This window comes from Coccinella septempunctata, chromosome X (assembly GCF_907165205.1).
Source record: "Coccinella septempunctata chromosome X, icCocSept1.1, whole genome shotgun sequence".
Taxonomy (NCBI): domain Eukaryota; kingdom Metazoa; phylum Arthropoda; class Insecta; order Coleoptera; family Coccinellidae; genus Coccinella; species Coccinella septempunctata.
Genome location: NC_058198.1, coordinates 8,963,506 through 8,983,797, shown reverse-complemented (window position 1 = coordinate 8,983,797; position 20,292 = coordinate 8,963,506). Strand labels below are relative to the sequence as shown.

Here is a 20,292-nt window from a genome sequence, read left to right as displayed (position 1 = left end):
GCTTTGCATAGCTGTGAGCATGGACTGCTCATGTCAAGCTTATCTCCTTATTGTTGAGCTAGTTGTGTATTGAATCCTGAATGCTGTCTTCGAAAAAAAAAACAAGATTCATGCTTGAGAAGCAGACACAAACGTTTTAACGATATTCATTGTCTTTGTGGGAATTCTTCTGAGAGACAAATCAAGTTTACTTATTATCGTATTTGTGAGTTTCAAAAAGCTGGAATAGGTAAATTAAATAAAAGAACTTCAACTTGGGCTGGTTACTATATGATAAAAAATCATCATCATATACGGGAAAAAGGCAACCCCAAAAATCTCAAATAGAAATATGGTGTATACGCGAAGATCAGAGCAATTTGTTGATTTTAGTTCATCATTTTCTCAGAAAACTAACGCTATTCATTTTGGGACATGAAGATTTCGAAAATAGAATTAAAAAAATATTTGTCTGCCGTCCAGGCTTTTTCTTGGAAACTCAACTGGGGAATTCGATGAAATTTGCTATAAAAATCGGGTACCCTCCAATAACAGCCTCCTCAACTTTCCCCTCATCCAATCGACTCATTTAAAAATGGAAGATTGAAAAGTTATATGAAAAATTATATTCCTGACCTGGAGGTGTTTATATCAGACTCTTGAAATAGGAAATATGTATGGATAGATGATAGTTTGTATAAACGGATATATAATTTTTATCGCATGACTCAAGTTACTCATCAGGTAGTTTTTGGGGTAACGTAAATTTGTGGTGGGTATCTCACACTTTCTTTTCTCTTCAATGAACTAGGAGGATAGTTGTCGAATGGAACAGCATTTTTGTACCAAATTTCTCCCAATGTACCTCTTCGGTAGTTACATTCATACCAAGAAAGAAAGCCTGCATGGATGAGTTAGTCAATAGAATATTTTTTACTGCATTACTTTAGCACAGTTTTCGCTTAGATTGGAATCTTGGATCAAATATTTAGTAATAAACATAAATATAATCCACTTCATTCCTAAACAAATTCATGAATCATATCTGTGAAAAGTAATTCCATTTTATATTATCTGGAAAATCAAAGGAATTTATATGATTTGAGAAATGGCTCCAGAAATAGACTAACATGTTTTCAATCATTTGCAGCGGTTTTTTTTCTATCGTTCTCATAATTTGTCCCTAAACCTAAACTGCGAACATTTCAGTTCAACACCAATCCATCCATGGTTTATTATTAGAAATAATAAAGCACACCGTTTCAAACTCCTACTGAGTACTGGATATTTCAGAATAAATTTCTTGGGAATACGTGAACTCATAATATTCCGTTAACGGCTTCCTAATTCCACTGCTCTAGTTTATTGACTCTTAAAATTCGACGTCGATGAACGTTATATCTGGAATATTATTAATTAAGCAATCTTAACAATCCAGTAGAGTTCCGTATTGAAATTTATTGTTAATTAATATGGTTTGCTAGTTCTACGCATTTACTACCTATAATGAAAGAATTATATCCTTATGACGAACTTATCTCGATTAAAATTGTATATATATAGATTTGGAGGACATTTGGAATGTACATAAAGTTTATTTATATGCTTTATTGTGGTTAAGCCTTGTGGTGTAAGTTATAGAATATACAGAGGCCTCCAATTACAGTCATCAGAAAAAATCCAGTATTCAATTCTTTCCAATTTTTATATCCTCGGAAAATTGCTATGTCTTGCAACAATTGATTGATTACCCTCAATTGATATCAGAGCTCTTGATACATTTTTTCCCAGAATGACTTTGAAACCAAGTCGAAAAATAAAGTTCAACTAGTAAAAATGTTTCACCTTTGAACATATAAACTTTGAAAAAGTAAAGAAAAACGCTGTAAATTTAAATATTGATTTATTATTTCCTTTCTCAACTATTCCTCTTCATTTTTCCTATACTTCAGGTTTAAAAAAGTTTCGTAAGAGCGAGTTTCGAACCCGCTACTACATATTCTTCCACTGAAGGAAACTACACTTTTTTTACTCCATCACTCTCATTTAAATTCATGCGGTAAGATGTAAAACATGGAGTTTTAAAAGAGAGAGAAATCTTATTCAGCTTTTCATGAGTTTCACCCTGACACCATCATTCATGAGTAAAAGACAGGAAGATGGCTACATGAGAGATGTGAAAGTTTTTATGAAGACACTTTTAATTTCTCATTTTGTATTTGATTATTGATTTGATATTATTTGTTGTACCTACTTATATCATCAATGAACTTCAACACAGGTATAAAGAAGAGCAAAGATACTAGTTTCATATTCCTTTATTATGAAGTAAATCAACAAAATCTAACATGTAAATAATTTATAAACACTTGTAACAAAATAAAACTCATAGTTTGCATCAATTTATAGATTTCTGCCATTGGTCGTTTTTGTGGTTAACATACATGTATGCCTTTTCACCTACTGTACTGGAATGATTTCAGTTTTAGAATTTTTGGTAGAGAGCTGAAGTAAGCTGCCATTTTCTGGACGATTTTTCTCCTCGACCCATTCATGGAACATCCTGAAGATGAGACTTGTAAATATGCAGAATTTTCTAATGAATTTCTTATAATTACCCTGCTACATATTCTAGTGGGGTCCATGAAGTGAAATCTGCAGTGGGCATCCATTTTCTATTCATCGGAGTATCCAAAGTAATGGGCAAGATAGAAACCACTAATGAATTCTGAGGTAAACCACTGTCTTTACCAGCCAAAGATTTGGTTAATTGATGAACAGCACTTTTGGCTAAGCCATAACCAATCATTCCTGAAACAATGGTTCAATCAATTCACTCTTAAAACAGTTCTCACAAATAGTCACCTGGTGTTCCTTCCAAAGCAGCCTTAGCACCAGTTAGGGTGACAACTCCACCTTCCTTCAAGTGATGCGCAGCAATACTTGCCGAGATTACAGAGCTCCAAACACTTTGTCTCCACATCAGATCGGCGGTTTTGGCAAGATCTAGAAATGAAAAACCAATACTTCCATAACGATAACTAATGGTGCTTAAAAGTATACCTTTCTTTGCATTTCCTCCAGCCCATCCTCCAGCAACACAAATGACAGCTTCCAATTTGGCATCCCCAAGGGCAGATTTCAAAGAATTCAATATTGAACTTTCCTGAATATTATAGAAATCAGTAATTTTTGATGAAAACGACTTAATTTATTATATACCTGTTGCACCAGATCAGCATCCTTCTCAACTAAAATATTCAAGTCTGCATCTTTATTCTCAGACATATCGATAGATCCTACCCACTGGAAAGAGGAGAAGAGATCATTAGATAAAATACCATTCAGAATTACGTCTTTACTCACAAAATTTTTGGATTTGAAATGAGATACACAAGTTGAACCTAATGCTCCTTTTCCTCCATAAACTATAACACGCCTGGTAGCCATTTTTACTACTTCGGTTCTTCACAGCACAATAAATCGATTCAAAATGAAAGGGAACTTCTCATTATTCAACTTTATTGGGAAATCTATCGAGACCTCAATCTGGTTATCTGACCGCAAGATTTACCTTTCTATTATCTGTCAAAAACAAGAACGCCCAGACAGATTCAAGGTCGACCACAGATTTAAATCACGAAAAAATTAAATGGATTTAAATCCCTTTTTTGTTTTTAGCTGAGAAATAATTGAAATCATAGACATAGGCTATAATTTTAATATTAGATTCGATGGATTTAAAGAGCTTTCCGTTAAATTGTCATGTTCGCGCCCAAGTTTTTGAAGATTTTCAATCAGAAAAGCAGTTCTATCCAATTAATTGTGTGATAATTTTAGTTGTTAATATTCCGAAGTACCACAAAAACGAGTTAATATATTTGAGGGTAATATTCAAAGTTATTAATCTTCATTTCACTTATAATTATGTTTATTAAGAGTATATTTAAAAGTCCAACTTCATAACAAAATATAAAGTTAAAACTAAAACAAGGCTCAATTTCTTGAATTGAATAAATCATCATTACTATGATCAAAATCATCATACAAAATTATAATATCACAACATGTACGTAAATAACAAATTTCAATATGAAGTAGAATCGGACCAACTTAAAACTTAGTTCTAGAAAAATCTAATTATTATTAAATATGAATTCCTACTTGCGAAATTATTAAGTGGGCAAGGAGAAGTACATAAATCTATGTCATTAAGTGTTAGAAAACATTATATATTAAGTAGTAACCGTATCATTTTAATAGAGGAATGAGCTATGATGAAGTTGAAGGTCCTGGAGATCCATACCTCTTCTTTGATTTGTTCTTCAATTCATCAAGATACGTTTTTTGTGATTCTGCCATTACTCGAGCCATTATTTCCTGATCATAGTCTTCAAAACCTGAAAAAGGGATTTGGATTAGAACTTCTGAAACTCCTTTTCCATAATTTGATCATCGTGTGCATATTCACAATGGCTATACAAATTACCTACCATTATCTACAAGACTTGATGGTCCTGCTTGCTGTAAATCGCAAAATTTTTTGATTTCATTATCTCCTAAGTAATCCCCAATACTAAATTCACTACTTGTTTCCATGCGTCGGGGAGAGTTGAACACTCTTTTAGCAAAAGAAGCTTCCTCTTCAGTGGGCACATAAGGTGGAGATAAATGATCTACATTATTCTCTACAAGTGGATGATTGTTTGATTGTAATGCATTTCTAGGGCTCGCTGAAAACAAAATAAAACTAATGTTGTATTGAAACTTATTAAAGAAATAACTGTATGATATATTTAAACCTAATTGTCAACTTGTTCTCACCATGAGGGCTGTAAGAATTTTTGGGTGAACTTCCTCCTTTAGGTGACTGACCACCTTTAGGTGATGCTGAACCACGTCTGGAGGGCCTGGGCGTTGAAATTGTTGAAATCATAGAAGATGTAATAGTTGAACTACTTCCACTAGCTAGATTATTTCCCTGAGCTTTCAAACGTCTTTCATTGTCACGAAAATATTGTATGTAAGATTCTCTAGCCACCTGTTCCTCGATTGCCTCATTTGTGGCTTCCCAATCCGTTGCTAGGATTTTATCCTCCAGCATGGTCTAAAATATGGTGCAAATGAAGAATTGTTGGTAATTTTTCACAATAATATTACCTGCTCTATGAGCAACTCTTCACTAGCTCTTATTGCTTCATTGAAACGCCGTCTGTCGACATCTATAGGATGATAATTGGGAAGGCCTAACCCAACTCCAACCGATGGTTTGTTGGGATTACTAATTGAATTGTAATGACACATTCGATGATATGATAATCTGATGGGTTCATAGGAATTTATGAGTCTTGGAGAGCTGAATATATTTATAGGTTCTGGAATGAACATCGAATAATGAGAAGACTGAACTGAAATAAGTTCCAAAACTTGACAGTTTCAACAAAAAGCACCAACCTATTTGATAACAGTAAACTTCGATTGTTCGATTGTACATTTCACTCATTGCTTGGATTTCCAAATGATTACCATGGACATTCCAATGTTTCTTACGTGCAATATATTTATCAAAATCTTCGGTTATGTAAGGTTCAAAATAATCTCTGTTTTTTACCTGAAACGCAACAATATCCAATTTTTCACTTTTAATTGTCACCAATGAAATACGAAAATTTATATTTATATTTCTATATTCAGGTACTCACAATATAGTTCATACAATCTTGACGAACTTGTAAATGGCACTCTTGATCTCCATATACTTGATCAGCGATAGAACGAAAAAGGCATGCCCCATCTTCATTCATTTGCTTTATCTCAAAGCCCAAACTGGACATACACCTCTTGAAATAATCATCCCTCTGAAAATATGGAGAACAAATTTTTTTTCTGTACATACTTTGACATTAGTTTCAAAGCTATTTTTGTGATGAATAATTTTGAATATAAAACAATCTGAAACTATTTTGAAACCCCGTATTCCACCATTTAAACATATCATCAGTTTCATAATACTTATAATGATCTGTTGATTCACAGAAGCTTTGCTAGAAGAATGGATCAATATCAAATAAACTGGCCTTTAAAGAAGAAATCAAAGTAGCCATAATAATACCTCATTAATATCGCAGGAATACTTTATGTGAATATAATAGGTGAGTTTTTATTTTATAATACAGATATTGATTGTTGATGAGTGTTGATCCAATTTGAAGTGAAACGAACTTAAATAATTTATATTCATATTTTCATTTGCATCAATTCTACTTCCTATACCTATAGTTTTTGAACTAGTGTTGACTAAAAAGAAATTAGGCAAGTTAGGAAACATTATGGCCTTGTTCATTAATAGGGTTTGGTCACAAGTTGAATAGAATGAAAGCGATAATGTTGATTATAATGAGAGGTATAATGTTAAGATCAATTAATCAGAAAATGAACATTTTTCCCTTCCCACCTAGCAGAAAGAAAATTCTTGCAATTTTTCAAATATGAAATTTTTCTCATATTTCACTATCAACGTAACCATATAAGGGAAACAATAAAATCGATGAAGAAATATGTGTCTGAAACATGAAAAAATCATCTTCCTCTCAAGCTACCTTTTGCCATTCTTCACTGCTAATACTAGATTGTTGATTGAAAAGTCGATCATCATATTCGTCCTCGCTGTTGAATCCAGTGCAATCCTCCTTGATAATGAGTGCGTTCTCATTTTTGGTCGGCTCAACAACACCGGCATCCACTTGGTTGGAACTAGTGGAATTGTCGTGGAGAGGTTCAGATCCTACATCCCTTTTAGCTATTCTCTCCCTTTTTTGCTCTCTTCGAACCTCCCTCTTCTGTTCACGCTCTCTCTCCCTGTCTCTCACACGATCAGATTCCTTAAATCTTTTACGTAACCTATCTTTCCTTTCTGATGAATTGCTCCCACTGAAAATTCGATTATCCCACTTATTCTGCATTCGGCAAGTTTAAGCCTAACAATGGTCATAACAGATACAATGATAAACATATTCAGTATTTGAGAGTTATTCGAGTGACTCCTAGCAAAACATTGTATTCAAAAAAATTACTTTAAAAGTTATTACAAAAGTGAAATCAGTAAGAAAAAAAAATTGATATAAGATATTTGGAATTGAATAAAAAAAAATTTTGCAGCTTTCAAATTAATTCCTGGATTAATGCTTCAGTAAATTAGTAAAAATCGACTTCATGCTTCTTAAAACACATTTTGCTACTCTCATCAATATCAATTAATTCTTATAGATCTTATTGTATGGTGTATAAGAATTTTTTCTTTAAATTTTACCCCATATCAAATAATTCTAGATCAGTTGGCAAATTTTATTGCTGCCTGTAACAACGTGATCTACTCTCTTTTGCTCAATAGATCTCACTACATACAAACACAAAAAACAACTTCCTGTTGATGCAATATTTATTGAACTGACGTATCTATAGAAATACACTACTCCGATGGAGCTTTTCAAGGGATAAATTTTATTGATATTACATTATGAGTTGGATACATCTAAATATAGACCGTAGAAAATTCATCCATAAATATCTCAAATACCTATCAGAAATTGAATCTTCATTGTGAAAATAACTCAAATCTGGAATCATAAATAACTTTTTATTTTCTTTTGGATCCCACCAAATATGTAGTGAATATAGTCAAATGCTTCTCATACTATGTTCTACATATTTCTTTCTACTTTTTTTCCTTTTCTCAGTTTTCTAAAAATTTTCGACAGGTCATTCCTTTTTGCATTGGATATTTTTTTAGTTATCCAAAAGAAAACTCATAGAAATGGAAACTCTAGCATCCAGGAACGAAGCTTTTTTAATTGAATATAAAATGAGTAAATACACTGAAAATTCTCCAAATTGAAACATAAGGGATCAGATTAAGGCCTAAAATCTTCAACTCTCGGTTCCATTAATTCCCCTATTATTTTCTTGTTACAATTACGGTGGACCTTTATATAAATTTCCTATTATGAGTAAGGAGCATACTCACAACGTGAAAGGTGATCTTCTCGAAGTAGAATTTGTTTCTGCTAAGCTATTAATTTGAATTGCATTAAGATCTTCCCTCCTTCTTACATTCCTATCATTAGTACCCTGAAGACAAAGATTTGTATCAGGTTATGTATTCAGATACTAATTTCCAAATGCATTCTCCAAAAAACCTTTGGATAGCAGGTGCATTTGCTTACATTAGTTTGATTGTTGTCCTTATTTTCCTCAACATTTGCTGATGATCTTTTGGTAGGCAAAATAGTCATATCTGACTTCCAAACTTAACAATATTGCTTGGCTATTAGTGCTTGATAATTTCAATAGTAGAAATTGAAAAATTCAATAAAATTTGTAATTCATTACAATTTTCATTTGACATTGACTTGTTATGGTGAATGTCTTGTGTCACTTGTGTGACGTTTAACAGCTGACATCGCATTCAATGACAATGACATACAGTATGAGCAACAGGGGGGTATAACCTCCATGATGAGCAACACGATATTGGTAACACTGGAATAATTAACTGTACTTACTTTTAACCAGACTTTTAACTATTTAACTATTATAATGAAAATAATAGTAGTGTAAGCGTTGATTCAAGTATTGTATACTTCAATACTTCAATCAACAGTGTAAGACTACTTGTTTTTATGTACAATTCATACAGCTGACTGACAGCATTGATTTCAAATACAACTCAAGCCTACAGGGTAGAGGGTTGTCTGCTACAGGGTGTGCAAGTTATCTTCGGCCAAATTCCACAGAATGATCAGGCAATTTGCAACAAAAAAGTTCTTATAGATTATGGTCCAGTTATTAAACGTTGTGAAGTTATTCAACATTCTAATATTTTGTAACGTTTCACAATTTTTCCACTTAAAACAAGACACATCTTGAAAATTCTAATCCTAACGGAAAAATTGTCAAACAAAATATGAGAATCTTGGGTAACTGTACAACGGAAGATAATGGAACCATACTCTTTAAGAACTTTGTGGTTGTAATTGCTTGTAGAATCAAATTTTTCCATATATAATTTGCACACCGTATATAATTCAGTCAATCGTCCGTTACCTCACTTTTATTAATTACCTCTGCTGCAATTTTCTCAACATACTACATTTTCCGGAAATTTTGAGTATTGATCAGTTTCACAAACACCAAATGAATATTAGGTAGAGAACGGTGGTACCTGATGTAAAAACAAACTCAGTCTTGAAATATATAGACATAAGTGTGCTAAACTCTGTAAATTTAGAAAATAAATTCAAATTACAAACAGTAAAACCATGAATATCCCAGTGTTATTGGGATGATCTGTACATGTAATACCTTTGAGTATTTAAGGGGTTAATTAATACTCAATGGTAATACGGAAAATATACCCAGTAACTTGGCAAAAGTTCCTCAAATATAGATTTTGCAAAGTATAATAAATTTGCGGTTTTGGGTAATATAAAAAATGACCAGTAGGTGAATGAAAAATGATCAATTAAAAAAAGATTGTCTTGTAGTAGATTAGTAGACTGCTGCTCTTTGGGGTCCCTTGTGATCCGTCAGTGCCTGAAAATGCTATTATAATAGTGAAACACGTGTTTGTGACTAATCCCTTATATATTTTATGAATTTTCAAGTGGCATTTGCTACCTCCACCCAATTAGGCGCATTCGCCATTTTGCATTTTGCACAGTCTTGACTTGGGAAATGAAATAACTGTCTTTAATGGATGAAAATCGCCTAGATCCTAAATCGATGTTCATCTTAGAACTTGTTTGTGTTCATCAGCTCAGTTTTTCTCTTGAAACAATCATAGGAATTATGTGTAAAATTTGGGCAATCTTAATGGTTGTCCTACAAAGATGTAAAAGGTCGACACTATATCTATCCAGAAAATGAAAAATAAACGCCAAACGGTTCATATGAAACGTTGAGAGCTAAAAAAAAAATAACTGAAGGTTAAGATGATTCACTTAGGAAAGAGATAATAGAACCCGTTTAACATTTAATAGTAATAAAGTAGTATTTATTTTGATTACAATATTGCGCATTATTATTCTTTTAATTTGCTATTTTTCTTTTGAATATAGTAAATATTCAAATTTGAAGAAACTGAAAAAGCTATAGTTTGTCTGGTTGAAAAAACAACAACAGAGATTTATTTTTTTGTGTTTCTTCTTATTGAAGCAATACGAGATGAAGGCTCAGTATTCGAGAAGAGTGAAGTGTACCTACAGTATAATGAAAAAAATTGACAAATTCTAGTAGGAAAACGAAACTGTTGAGAAATAATCTGAATTGAAAGAAAAAAAATGAAAAATGTTTTTATACCGCGACAAGGAAGATATTGAAATGGATCAGGTTGGCTTCAAATCAAATCTCATCATTCATAATATTGTATTCAAAAATTAAAAGGTATAAAATCACATATAAAATAAAAATAATTCTGTAAAAATTCTACACTAGATATCCCCATGTTAATTCTTATACATCTTAGTGTAAAGACATTTTGTTTTCAGTTATATAGATTGGATTGTTAGCATATTGTGGGTTCAGTTGTATTCAATATTTGGTATGCGAAAAAATTCGTGCTTAAGATTAGAAGGAAGTCATGATTTTTCTTGGGGCGTAAGCGGCGCTTGCCATTTTATCATCGCCCAGGTTTTTTATCGATTGCTGCAGGTTTTCGATGAGATCTGGGGTGAATCTGCGACCAATCAAGGTTGTGGTGACGGTGTTGATCACTCCACTGATACCACTGTTAGCCAAGCTTGGAGGTACAGAAAGGGTGGTGTCTTTAATTATACCACCGCTGACTGTGATCTCCATGCTCAGATCGCTGCATCCCTCCTCGTTTCCTAAGTTCCCCGGTATACAGAGTGTGCGGTTCACCTTGAAATCCGGTGTTTGACCGTACAACCACTCCCATCTGGCCATTTCAGTTCGTATTTTGGCGATGCCTGTAAATTGAGCGAATTGTTAAAGCACAGCAACTAAGCTCGGGTTGAAAACGCCTTCGCAATGATATGTCACTAGACCCATACATATTCATTATAGACAAACTTGAAAGATGCTTGAGGGATTGAGATTAATCTTTTTCGAACACAAGATATATCACCCACGTCTTCCAGTTTTCTCATTATGACCATCATGTACCATAAAAATACCAAAAATTCAAAGAACCCAACTAAGTTGGGTACTATCTAATGAATATTTGAAAGTTTTGTAAAATATCTTCATATTTTCTCGTATAATGCGTCATTTTCGAGTAATTTGATGTTAAAAATCAAAAAATATCTGTGAAATTTGAAAAATTGGGTACTTTGGCTGAATATACTCTGTTTGAAAGATCCACAGATATGTAATGTCACAAGATTTAGCTAGTTATTCTGAAGGTAATTTTGTTTTTCCAGGTGTGGCACAGCTCATTATGAAAACTTAAAATAGCTTTATATCTTTTTATCAGGGCCGAATCGGAAAAAATGTTACAGGAAAAAAAAAGTGTCTTTTGACCTCAAGAATCTACTGTTAAAATATTTGTACGAGTTAAAGACTCACTCTCTGTATAGGGTAGAGTGTCATATTATATTGTAGGCGCGAAGAAAAAGAGGATCTTTGAGAGTTATATAATTGTCAAAAACTCTATACATATAGATAAGAACTTCATCTTATTTCTATATAAATTTTTTTCATGACACGTATAATGAACTTATATATTGAAATCTGTTTTATTGATTTTCTAAATGTTCAACTTGCAATTCGTCGAAAGTTTAATACCTGACCTTTGGTAAGAATGTTTATTTTGTGCATCGAAATCTCATCAACAACAATAATTCATTAAATTATTGAGTAATGAGGTAACTCCAGAAATGTTCGAGAATGCGAAAAACAAATGATTTGTTTGGAAGTTTGAGAGAGCCAAATTGAAGACTCATTATAGGTTCACGTATTCAGTGCATATTTTCAGTTTTTTCTTCGTTAATTATTTCCGTTTTTCTTCAGTCGAAAAAAGTTATACTTAATTTTTCTATTGGCTCATCAGAAATAGTTTTTATTCATTTGAATAATGGATTAATTCTGAATAGGAAAAGTAAAATTTTCGGTTCGTAATATTTTATCCTGAAATTACCTGGGAACCAGCTATCAGTTGGATTGACCAGTTGGAATCCCTTCTGTTCATTGGCCAGTTGGTCACCACCATCCTTGACAACAGATGCGTGAGTCCTCATATATTCCCATCCGATCGCCTTAACAAGTTTTTTCACGCTAACGTTAGGGTTTTCTTCACATAAATTCATCACTTTCGAATTTTCATATTCATTATTTCTTTGCTGAATTCCGATCTGAAAAAAAAATTGTAATTTGATCGACTCCTTTGTTGGGGATTTGCCCAAGATTTAGGTAACAATGCATATACCTATCTGATGAAAAAATCATTATACAAAAGGTATCTTAATTCCTTGTTGTCTTATTAAATTTTCGCAATTTTTACTTTCATTCAAGGTCTAATCTTAGTAATTGTTCTTTTGAATGATATAAAATCATAAGATATGCATATTTGTAGAGGATCATATTGAAATATTTGGCAAAGCTAAAATGAGACGATAAAGACTGTAAAAGAATGCTGCGAACTTTACACAACAAGTTTTATGTTTTCGATCCATTTTCCATTCATACACTTTTCGTTGTGAGAAAAATGTTATACAGGTAGCCCTTAATTTGAGAAAAGACGTCATCGATAATTCAATGGCAATAATCCTTATTATATTAACTTTTTTGTTATATTGTTTGATCGCCATTTGAAGAATTGTCGATGACTTCATATTGATATTACATTTTCTTGCATAAAAAAGAGCAGTAATTTAAAATACTAATCGACCTGTAGGTATATTCACAACAACAAAAAAAACTGTCTTTGGTCCAAGTTAGAGACTTGCACTGTTCAGATAAATAGTAAAATTAAACTTTAAAAAATTTCATGGGTGAAAATAAGGGCGATTTTTAAGAAATACCAACCTCTTGCTTGGTCAGACTCCGCATGCGATCAACTTTGTTCACCCTGACCAAAAGATTGCAGTGATGATAAGCGTTGTTTTCATTCACTTTTTTTGTTGTTCCAGAAATCTATATTGAAAGTTAAGAAAAAAAAACGACTAGATATTCCTCCATGAGAATCGATCATTCTATATGATGCATGATCCGAAGTTTAATTGAATTAAAAATTGTTTATACGATATATGTTGGAGAAACCAAAGTTCATCATGTGTTATCAGTTGGAAAGTTTCACAACAGGAACTAGTAGCAGTTGTTCAAAAAAGGCTGATGTTTTTGAAACGAAGCCAGACAGATGAATAGGTCACAAAGAAGTCAAAAATGTGATATCGTTCGCAAAATTATTATTTTGGCCGGTGGCAAATGTAGGATTTGTTTTTGTTTCCCTCAAGAACCACGATAAGGTTATTGGGATGTTTTCATTAGAGACAATTCATTTTGATACAGTTATCTAATGAAAAATAAATACATAATTCAACCGGAAAATAGTCCTTTCGTTATTTTTCAAACAGACATAAAAAATTCTATTTCATTTCGAGCACGATCCCATGGGTCTAAAATAAGGGTATGATAAGTCGGTGCTTTTCGAATTTAGAAAAATCATCACATCAGTTATAGTTGTATCTCTCGCGTAATGAAATTTCTCGCATTTGATACGATACATGAACCCCTATTAGAAAGATTTTTATTGATATATGCAATGAATATTTATGTTCCACTAATGATCATATATATTCAGTACTTTACTTTTAGTAGAAATTCTTGGTTAAGGGAACTTTAGAAAACAACCAACTTCCTCACCAACGTTTCGGCTGAATTTTGCCGTCTTCTTCAAGTTTTGAAAGTATTTACATGCAGACTGCTAGGGAGGTTGGTGTTTTATTTGAATCCCTTCAACTTAACCAAGAATTTTTACTGAACCATGGTGAAAATGAATAGTCGAACAGTGTTACGGGGTGATTCCTTGTCAAAAAATAGTGTGGGTCTTTCATATATGAGCTATATTTTAGAAATTATTCGAAAAAAGTGTACGTTGAAGACCTCACATTGATATTTAACGCTAAAGAAATTTCTATTTAATTCATTTCTCCACGTTTTTATTCACGTAAGTAGAATTAATGAAAATTTCTTCAATTACCATCATATACTTTCTCATTACATTTAGTAGGATAGCTGATATTGTTATTGGTGAAGGTCTTGGCTCCACACAAGGATCCTCTTTGACCTCCTTGTTGATAGTTGATGAAATTTGACCTTACATTCACTGACTATGAAACTTATCTATACTGCATCGCAGTTAGAATGCAGTTAGTAAGAAATAATGATTTATCAGAATTTTTCAACTTAAATCATTCCAAATGGAAATTGAAAGAGGAAAAAATTCTCTGAATTATTCTAATTGTCGCTTTTTTTACCCTAGGATGGCTCGAACTTTGGAATTATACTTCTTTATTATCATAACTGCATTTCCCTAAAAGTGCCTGCCTTATATATTTGAACTAATATGATTTTTTATTAACTAACTTCCTAATTATTCGACCACCAAATGGGTATATGTTGGAGTGAAATGCTAGGAGATTTTTTTTCGGTAATTACCAGATTTTTGTGACCAATTCGATCTATATAGTTACCTTCAGTACTTGAAAAATGGGGATAATGGAAGTTTTTTTGAAATCGACATATTTCTAATTCTAATTTTCTAATATCTAACTTTCAAAGAAAGAGTAACGAATGAAAAGTCCTTCAATTAGTTGTTTGGGAGATTCCCACATTGGTAAATTGAAATATCAAAAAACTTGAAGATGAATTTTTCTACTCCATTTGCAATTTTGTCGTTGGTGATGAACTTTGGATTCAAAATTATACCGTCACGTGATCATCGATTATGCTTGAAGAAAAGGATACAGAATAGTTGCCTCTCAGTTTCAACTCGTTCTGTACAATATCCAGCTTCAGGGAGAACTCTCTGAAAATAGCTCTAGCAAGTATCTCCATGTCGTAGATCTCACACAAGCGATCTTTTTGGGAGAAGAAGGTGATATTGAGGCTTCCTTGGTCTTGGTACGTAGATGGTCCATCAGAATTCTGTCTTGCCAACTTCACACCACCATCGGTGATTTTTGGAAGATCTGCCATATTCGCCTCACACCAAGGGTTGCTAGTCTTACCAATGGTGACACAGGGATCATTTTGCCACAACATACAGATGTGATGATCGGTCATGTCGATATTCTTGCATATCCAATCTTGGAGCGCCAAATTGGCGTAAATGTCTTTCGATTGGGAAATGAACACAGACTTTTTAATACTTGGTTCAGTTGACAAATTCCTGCCAACTGTCCTAAGGAAAGATGCCGTTTTGTAAACGCAAATGGCGCGTTGAAACAGTGCCATGTTAACGGTTAACCGAAAAATAAATTAAAAGTCTCTGATTTTTGAATTGGAAGGTAGGCGCTAAATGAGGATTTTTTAGAGGATGTTTTTATGGGACGATGTGAGGGCGATCAGGTACTCGTGAATGGTGATGGTTTGATGCAGCCACTTCCAAGTTTGATGGAGAGCGTTCAATCTGACCCGAAGACCCAAACAATCGACCACAGTCCTCAGCATTCCTCTCTTGACTGCCAGGTTGGGGATGAAAAAACACACGAACAGTTTTGAAAAATGACACAGATCGATCTGAACGCGCACTTTGATCACCGTACAAACCAGAACAATAATTTAACTGAACGTGTATGCACAACAAACGGATTGTTGTGACGTTTAAATACAAACTGAGCTGTGTTAGTGCCGGATTTTGCGATTTATATAGCTCATGTGGGGGTCGGCTATCTGCGACGGGTCGTGAACCTGGGGGCACAAGAGCCATCGGGTTTCCGATAAAACTTTTACTGTGTCAGATTCGTTATCATTTTCACACAGAACGCAAATGCGAGCTGATTTATTTTTGTGGCATTATACCGATTACATTTTTATATCGATCAGTTATTGGAGGACGGATAATTTTATCTCTGGTCCTTTCGGTGTGCTCGTGATTCATGTTTTTCCGTTAAAACCTGATCTCACAATGTGACATTGTCACCTTTTACCATAACAAAGATACATGAAAATATCACTGACACGACTAGGGGGGTCTGCACAAGAAATATATCTTCATCCAATAAAAACTCTAAAACACTTTTGTGTACTTCTGTTTTAGGGGAACGCGATTCTGTTAATTAAAGAGCATTGAATTCTCTGTAATCATCCCTGTGGAAAGGGATTTAGATTTTGTAGATTTTTAAAGGCGTTGTACTGCGACCTGAAGATCAGAGCTGTTTTCGCAGCTATCTCATCTCTATATCCGGTTCTAATACGCTATAGGATCAGGGATGGCTTTCCAGGAGGCATTCTGTCACTAGGTGACCTGGAGGTTCATCCCCCTCCCCACAGATTCTGCACTCGTGTCAGTTCCTGATGCTAGCAGAGACAAACTTGTTGTTTATCTCTGCTGCTGACCCATTCTCATTAGTTGCATTCTGAGGCAACAATTAATGCCCTGTAAAGAATTCAGTAAAAGGAGGTGAAACGTGTGTGTAGCAAATTCCTTCGCTTCAAACCATCAGTAACATTTAATAGTATTTCTTTTGAAGATTAGGGTAGTGAGTTCCCAATCTTACTCTCTACTTAGCATCGTATAGTGAATGTTTTCTAGATGCTTTATAGTCTGGGAACTGTCTGATTCTCAATTCTTCCATCACCCCTACCTTTACTGGATATTTTTAGGATTGCATCATGATCTATTTTATATCTGTCACCAGATATTGAAGAGGTGTAAGATCTGTGATGATCTCCTGTGCCAGTTGAATCAGATCCTTAATTTTCGAACTAGTTTATATTGGCTAACTATCTTTTCAACGTCTTCTTGAAACTCTTTAGGGTTTTCACTCCAAATTGAAAAATTGATTTGCTGCTGCTTATAAATTCTTGCACTAATTTGTCAACTGGAACTTCAAAGTTCCATTTTCATTATCTGATTGGCTCCTGACAAATTAGTTTAAGAATTTAAGCAGTAGCAAATCAATTACTTATTTCAATTTCTTAATTGATTTTGTTTCAGATACTGGGAGTGAAAACCCTAAAGAGTTTCAGAAGATGCATACTCCTCCCAGATTGAATTTCAATCCATATCTTTTCAACAACAAATAATTTGATATTTGGTTCATATGTGTAGCTTGATATACTCTTTAAGGAGAGTCATAACATATTAGGGATTGTCATTTAAAAAACATTACCTATTATTGTCGTAACTTATTCAGAATATACGTGGATTATGAATACTGGTCAGAACACAAGTGTTGAAACAGTTCTCTATTTATATTTGGGTTTTCCTGGATATTGTTGCCATGAAGAACTTGATGAATCTTTTGACCAAGGCAAATAATTATCAAGTTTTCCTTCTTCATTATGATGATAAAAAAACAATCCATATGTAAAATGCGATTTATTGGTGAAATGTCATATGGTGTCAGTGAAAAATTATTATTTTGAGATTCATGTTTGTATGTACAGTCCCTGGCCATATTATTAGACGCATTGATTCGATGCAAAATCTCAATATTGAATTATTAAATTGAATGTATATGTTACATATACTTAATCTGTAAATGGTTTTCACATATAATATATCATATTCAATAAAAAATATTGATTTATTGATGATTAAACATGAAATTCTAATATTTTGCTGAGCCACCCTGTGTAGCTATGAGAGCTTCATACTATCAATGCAGAATTGTTCGGTTTGCAGCATTCGAAGATAATGATTTCATATGTGGATTATCGAAATAACGTCCGAACCTGCAGAATGCAAGACGTCCACTGGAAGACATAGTACTGATTCATACTTAAGTACTAATACTACAACATCAAAAATAAATGCCAAATAGAACAATTTAATGAGAGTCGTAGATGAACTAACATTCTGTGGAAATGAAATTCAAATATTCTGCTTTTTCCTCGAGCAATACCAGTAAATATAAAAAAAATCCTCAGTGCGTCTAATAAACTGGCCAGGGACTGTATATGTATCAGAGCATGAATGATTTGATGTTCAAGTGTCTATTATCTTCATTTTGTGTTTGTTAAAAAAAATTGTAAAAGGAGCAAAAATGGAACAAATTACATTTTTTCAAAAGTTTCAACATAAGGACAAGTTAAACATTTGTGGGTATAAGTATCGTCTTCTTCATTATATGTTTCTGGTCCAAATTTATGAGTGTGTGAAGCAGTTGAAGTACGATCGTATAGACTACTTCTCATATTCATACGTAAAGCCTTCAATTCTTTATTGTACTTTTTGGTTTTAGTGATAACTTTCTTCTCTTCTCTGTTTAGTCTCTCTTCTTCTATTGCCTCATGACTCCCCCATACTTGTAGAGCTCTTTCCTCAACCTACAATGTGATAATTGTTATAATGCATTCATAAAAAGCTGAAAAAATTGTGTTGGTTTGGATACTTCTAATTGTTTAACCAACAGTAGAGAATTCGTAAATGACATTTTTCTTTGATCTCCTTTTAAAAGGCCCAGCTGATGATGGAGGAAAAATTTATTCATTAATCAAAACTGAAATACTTTTCTACTGCTGAACTATATAAATACCCATATTTAATATCTTTTGTATTCGAGTGTTGGTATTAATGCCTTCCGAAAGACTTTCATGATGCCCTTTTAATTACATGGTACTTGCTTTCATATAGTGGTTGGTAAAAAGGGAGCTACTATTCCATTGTTACTAAGAACAAAAAAATGCTGTATTATGAACAATGGATGTAGCAAATAAGATAAAGGGGATCAGATGCTGTTCAGAAACTACATTCACGTAATCAAATAAAGTACCTGTGCCTTCAGATATAACTTCATATCGCCCCATCGTACATTATGTGGATTTTTCTTAGTGATGTACTGTAACGGTGGTTCTCTTTTTTCCAAATCCACTGCCTTCAAGAGATAGGTGTTTACAGCATCGGTTTTGGTTATGAGGGCATGCTCTTCAGGGTCTCTGATGAAAAGAGTAATTCCAATATAATATCAATAATAATCAAAATGTAAAGTAGAAAATTTTGAAATCAAATCAGGTATTGCTTGAGTGAATTGCATAATAATGTGCAAGTTATTTTTTTTTCATAACATACAGACAGTGACTTGAAATATTATTAGCTTACTTGCATTCATCACAGCATTTATAATTGAATTTATCGAATAGCCAGGAAACTGCAAAAGGTCGATCACATTTCATACAGAAAGGCCGATCCTCTTCATGAATTGGTGCTTCATCTTCTACTGGCTTTTCCTGAAAACAGAGTTGAATTCTTGGGATATACGGACAATACAGCCTTATTAGAAAAATATGAGCTGTAATCATAGGTACCTTAACAGATTCTTGACCTTCAACTTCTTCACGTAAGAAACCTCCACCAGTATCAATATATTTTGTTGCTCCAATCTTTATTGTGGCAGTATCAACACTTATCGTTTCACTGTGAAACCGTTATTAATGAACTTCCTTTCGTATTTACTTTCAACCACTTACCCTTTAGCGTAGGGATGAGCAACCAATCTACTATTCCTGAGTATTATTGCTCTTTGACGATTTTTTTCTATTCGAGCTTTTGCAGATTCGGGCAGCTCTTCTTTATCGTTTTCTGACATTTTAAAATTAACGTAACAGGAGGATTACAACAAAAACTAGGGGAATGTATAACGGCAACAGTAAGAAATTTGAAATTGCCCCCTCCTAACCTGTAGCACTTAAGTTAGGTTAGTTTTCACAACGAAACTCTCTTCCACTGATATTTTTTTTTTGGCCATCTAGCGGATTTTTCGGAACTGAACACAAAGGTACTTACAAAGGGTACTTACGTAGAGGAACCTCTTTGGTACTTATCAGGAGTTGAGTCGCACTGCCCTAAAAATAATACACAATATCTTTGCACTGCCCTTTTTTGTGCGCGCTTGTTCTTAGGAACAAGGACATTATCATTTTGCCCGAATGTCTGTATTCTTCCAATTTTGAGCCTAAACATTGAGTTTAACCTTTGAATACTCAAAGATAATACTGAAATTTCGCACGAATCTTCACAACGTGGCGATGGGAGACTCTTATGAGCCGTCAGTGCTTTCTTCCATTGGTAGGTTTGGTGGATTCACCATATACAAACTCTCTTGCTCTTACTTACTTATAGTAAGTAAAGCA

At 33.5% G+C, this 20,292-nt stretch overlaps 4 protein-coding genes across 5 annotated transcripts; all 4 read right to left on the bottom strand.

Moving 5' to 3' along the window:
• Positions 1 to 2,281: 2,281 nt before the first annotated feature.
• Positions 2,282 to 3,569, bottom strand: LOC123321631 (dihydropteridine reductase). The gene is made up of 6 exons (XM_044909345.1): positions 3,346 to 3,569; positions 3,202 to 3,285; positions 3,043 to 3,145; positions 2,845 to 2,985; positions 2,598 to 2,790; positions 2,282 to 2,542 (listed from the first exon to the last, which is right to left on the bottom strand). The coding sequence occupies exons 1-6, from the start codon at positions 3,427 to 3,429 to the stop codon at positions 2,440 to 2,442; spliced, it is 708 nt and encodes a 235-aa protein (XP_044765280.1). The 5' UTR covers positions 3,430 to 3,569; the 3' UTR covers positions 2,282 to 2,439.
• A 323-nt stretch (positions 3,570 to 3,892) lies between these two features.
• LOC123321630 (OTU domain-containing protein 5-B) lies at positions 3,893 to 8,425 on the bottom strand. The gene is made up of 9 exons (XM_044909344.1): positions 8,202 to 8,425; positions 8,003 to 8,106; positions 6,579 to 6,909; positions 5,682 to 5,837; positions 5,434 to 5,590; positions 5,140 to 5,354; positions 4,804 to 5,086; positions 4,473 to 4,712; positions 3,893 to 4,379 (listed from the first exon to the last, which is right to left on the bottom strand). Exons 1-9 carry the CDS (start codon positions 8,268 to 8,270, stop codon positions 4,252 to 4,254), a joined length of 1,683 nt encoding a protein of 560 aa, XP_044765279.1. The 5' UTR covers positions 8,271 to 8,425; the 3' UTR covers positions 3,893 to 4,251.
• A 1,962-nt stretch (positions 8,426 to 10,387) lies between these two features.
• On the bottom strand, positions 10,388 to 15,587 carry LOC123321644 (lipoyltransferase 1, mitochondrial-like). 2 transcript variants are annotated; one of them, XM_044909363.1, is made up of 5 exons: positions 14,962 to 15,587; positions 13,021 to 13,128; positions 12,134 to 12,347; positions 10,590 to 10,964; positions 10,388 to 10,555 (listed from the first exon to the last, which is right to left on the bottom strand). In XM_044909363.1, the coding sequence occupies exons 1-4, from the start codon at positions 15,448 to 15,450 to the stop codon at positions 10,603 to 10,605; spliced, it is 1,173 nt and encodes a 390-aa protein (XP_044765298.1). In that variant the 5' UTR covers positions 15,451 to 15,587; the 3' UTR covers positions 10,388 to 10,555; positions 10,590 to 10,602. The 2 variants fall into 2 exon arrangements, with proteins under 2 accessions (XP_044765298.1, XP_044765297.1); XM_044909362.1 differs by having other exon boundaries at positions 10,388 to 10,964.
• Positions 15,588 to 18,121: 2,534 nt separating this feature from the next.
• LOC123321518 (DNA repair protein complementing XP-A cells homolog) lies at positions 18,122 to 19,883 on the bottom strand. The gene is made up of 5 exons (XM_044909167.1): positions 19,630 to 19,883; positions 19,468 to 19,576; positions 19,262 to 19,389; positions 18,936 to 19,098; positions 18,122 to 18,489 (listed from the first exon to the last, which is right to left on the bottom strand). The coding sequence occupies exons 1-5, from the start codon at positions 19,746 to 19,748 to the stop codon at positions 18,217 to 18,219; spliced, it is 792 nt and encodes a 263-aa protein (XP_044765102.1). The 5' UTR covers positions 19,749 to 19,883; the 3' UTR covers positions 18,122 to 18,216.
• Between the last annotated feature and the right edge of the window lie 409 nt (positions 19,884 to 20,292).

What these genes read in the sequence shown, in the direction of transcription:
- LOC123321631 (XM_044909345.1), bottom strand. Translation starts at nt 3,429, where the DNA reads ATGGCTACCAGGCGTGTTATAGTTTATGGAGGAAAAGGAGCATTAGGT. An exon ending in ATTTCAAATCCAAAAATTTT is followed by an intron (nt 3,286 to 3,345) that starts GTGAGTAAAGAC and finishes TCCTCTTTCCAG; the next exon opens with TGGGTAGGATCTATCGATAT. An exon ending in TGCTTTGGAAGGAACACCAG is followed by an intron (nt 2,791 to 2,844) that starts GTGACTATTTGT and finishes CCATTGTTTCAG; the next exon opens with GAATGATTGGTTATGGCTTA.
- LOC123321630 (XM_044909344.1), bottom strand. Translation starts at nt 8,270, where the DNA reads ATGACTATTTTGCCTACCAAAAGATCATCAGCAAATGTTGAGGAAAAT. An exon ending in AAGATTGTATGAACTATATT is followed by an intron (nt 5,591 to 5,681) that starts GTGAGTACCTGA and finishes GTTGCGTTTCAG; the next exon opens with GTAAAAAACAGAGATTATTT. An exon ending in ATCAAGTCTTGTAGATAATG is followed by an intron (nt 4,380 to 4,472) that starts GTAGGTAATTTG and finishes TCCCTTTTTCAG; the next exon opens with GTTTTGAAGACTATGATCAG.
- LOC123321644 (XM_044909362.1), bottom strand. Translation starts at nt 15,450, where the DNA reads ATGGCACTGTTTCAACGCGCCATTTGCGTTTACAAAACGGCATCTTTC. An exon ending in AACTGAGAGGCAACTATTCT is followed by an intron (nt 13,129 to 14,961) that starts GTATCCTTTTCT and finishes CTTTCAATATAG; the next exon opens with ATTTCTGGAACAACAAAAAA. An exon ending in GGAGTCTGACCAAGCAAGAG is followed by an intron (nt 12,348 to 13,020) that starts GTTGGTATTTCT and finishes TTTTTTTTTCAG; the next exon opens with ATCGGAATTCAGCAAAGAAA.
- LOC123321518 (XM_044909167.1), bottom strand. Translation starts at nt 19,748, where the DNA reads ATGTCAGAAAACGATAAAGAAGAGCTGCCCGAATCTGCAAAAGCTCGA. An exon ending in AAATGCTGTGATGAATGCAA is followed by an intron (nt 19,099 to 19,261) that starts GTAAGCTAATAA and finishes TCTTTTCATCAG; the next exon opens with AGACCCTGAAGAGCATGCCC. An exon ending in AGTTATATCTGAAGGCACAG is followed by an intron (nt 18,490 to 18,935) that starts GTACTTTATTTG and finishes ATCACATTGTAG; the next exon opens with GTTGAGGAAAGAGCTCTACA.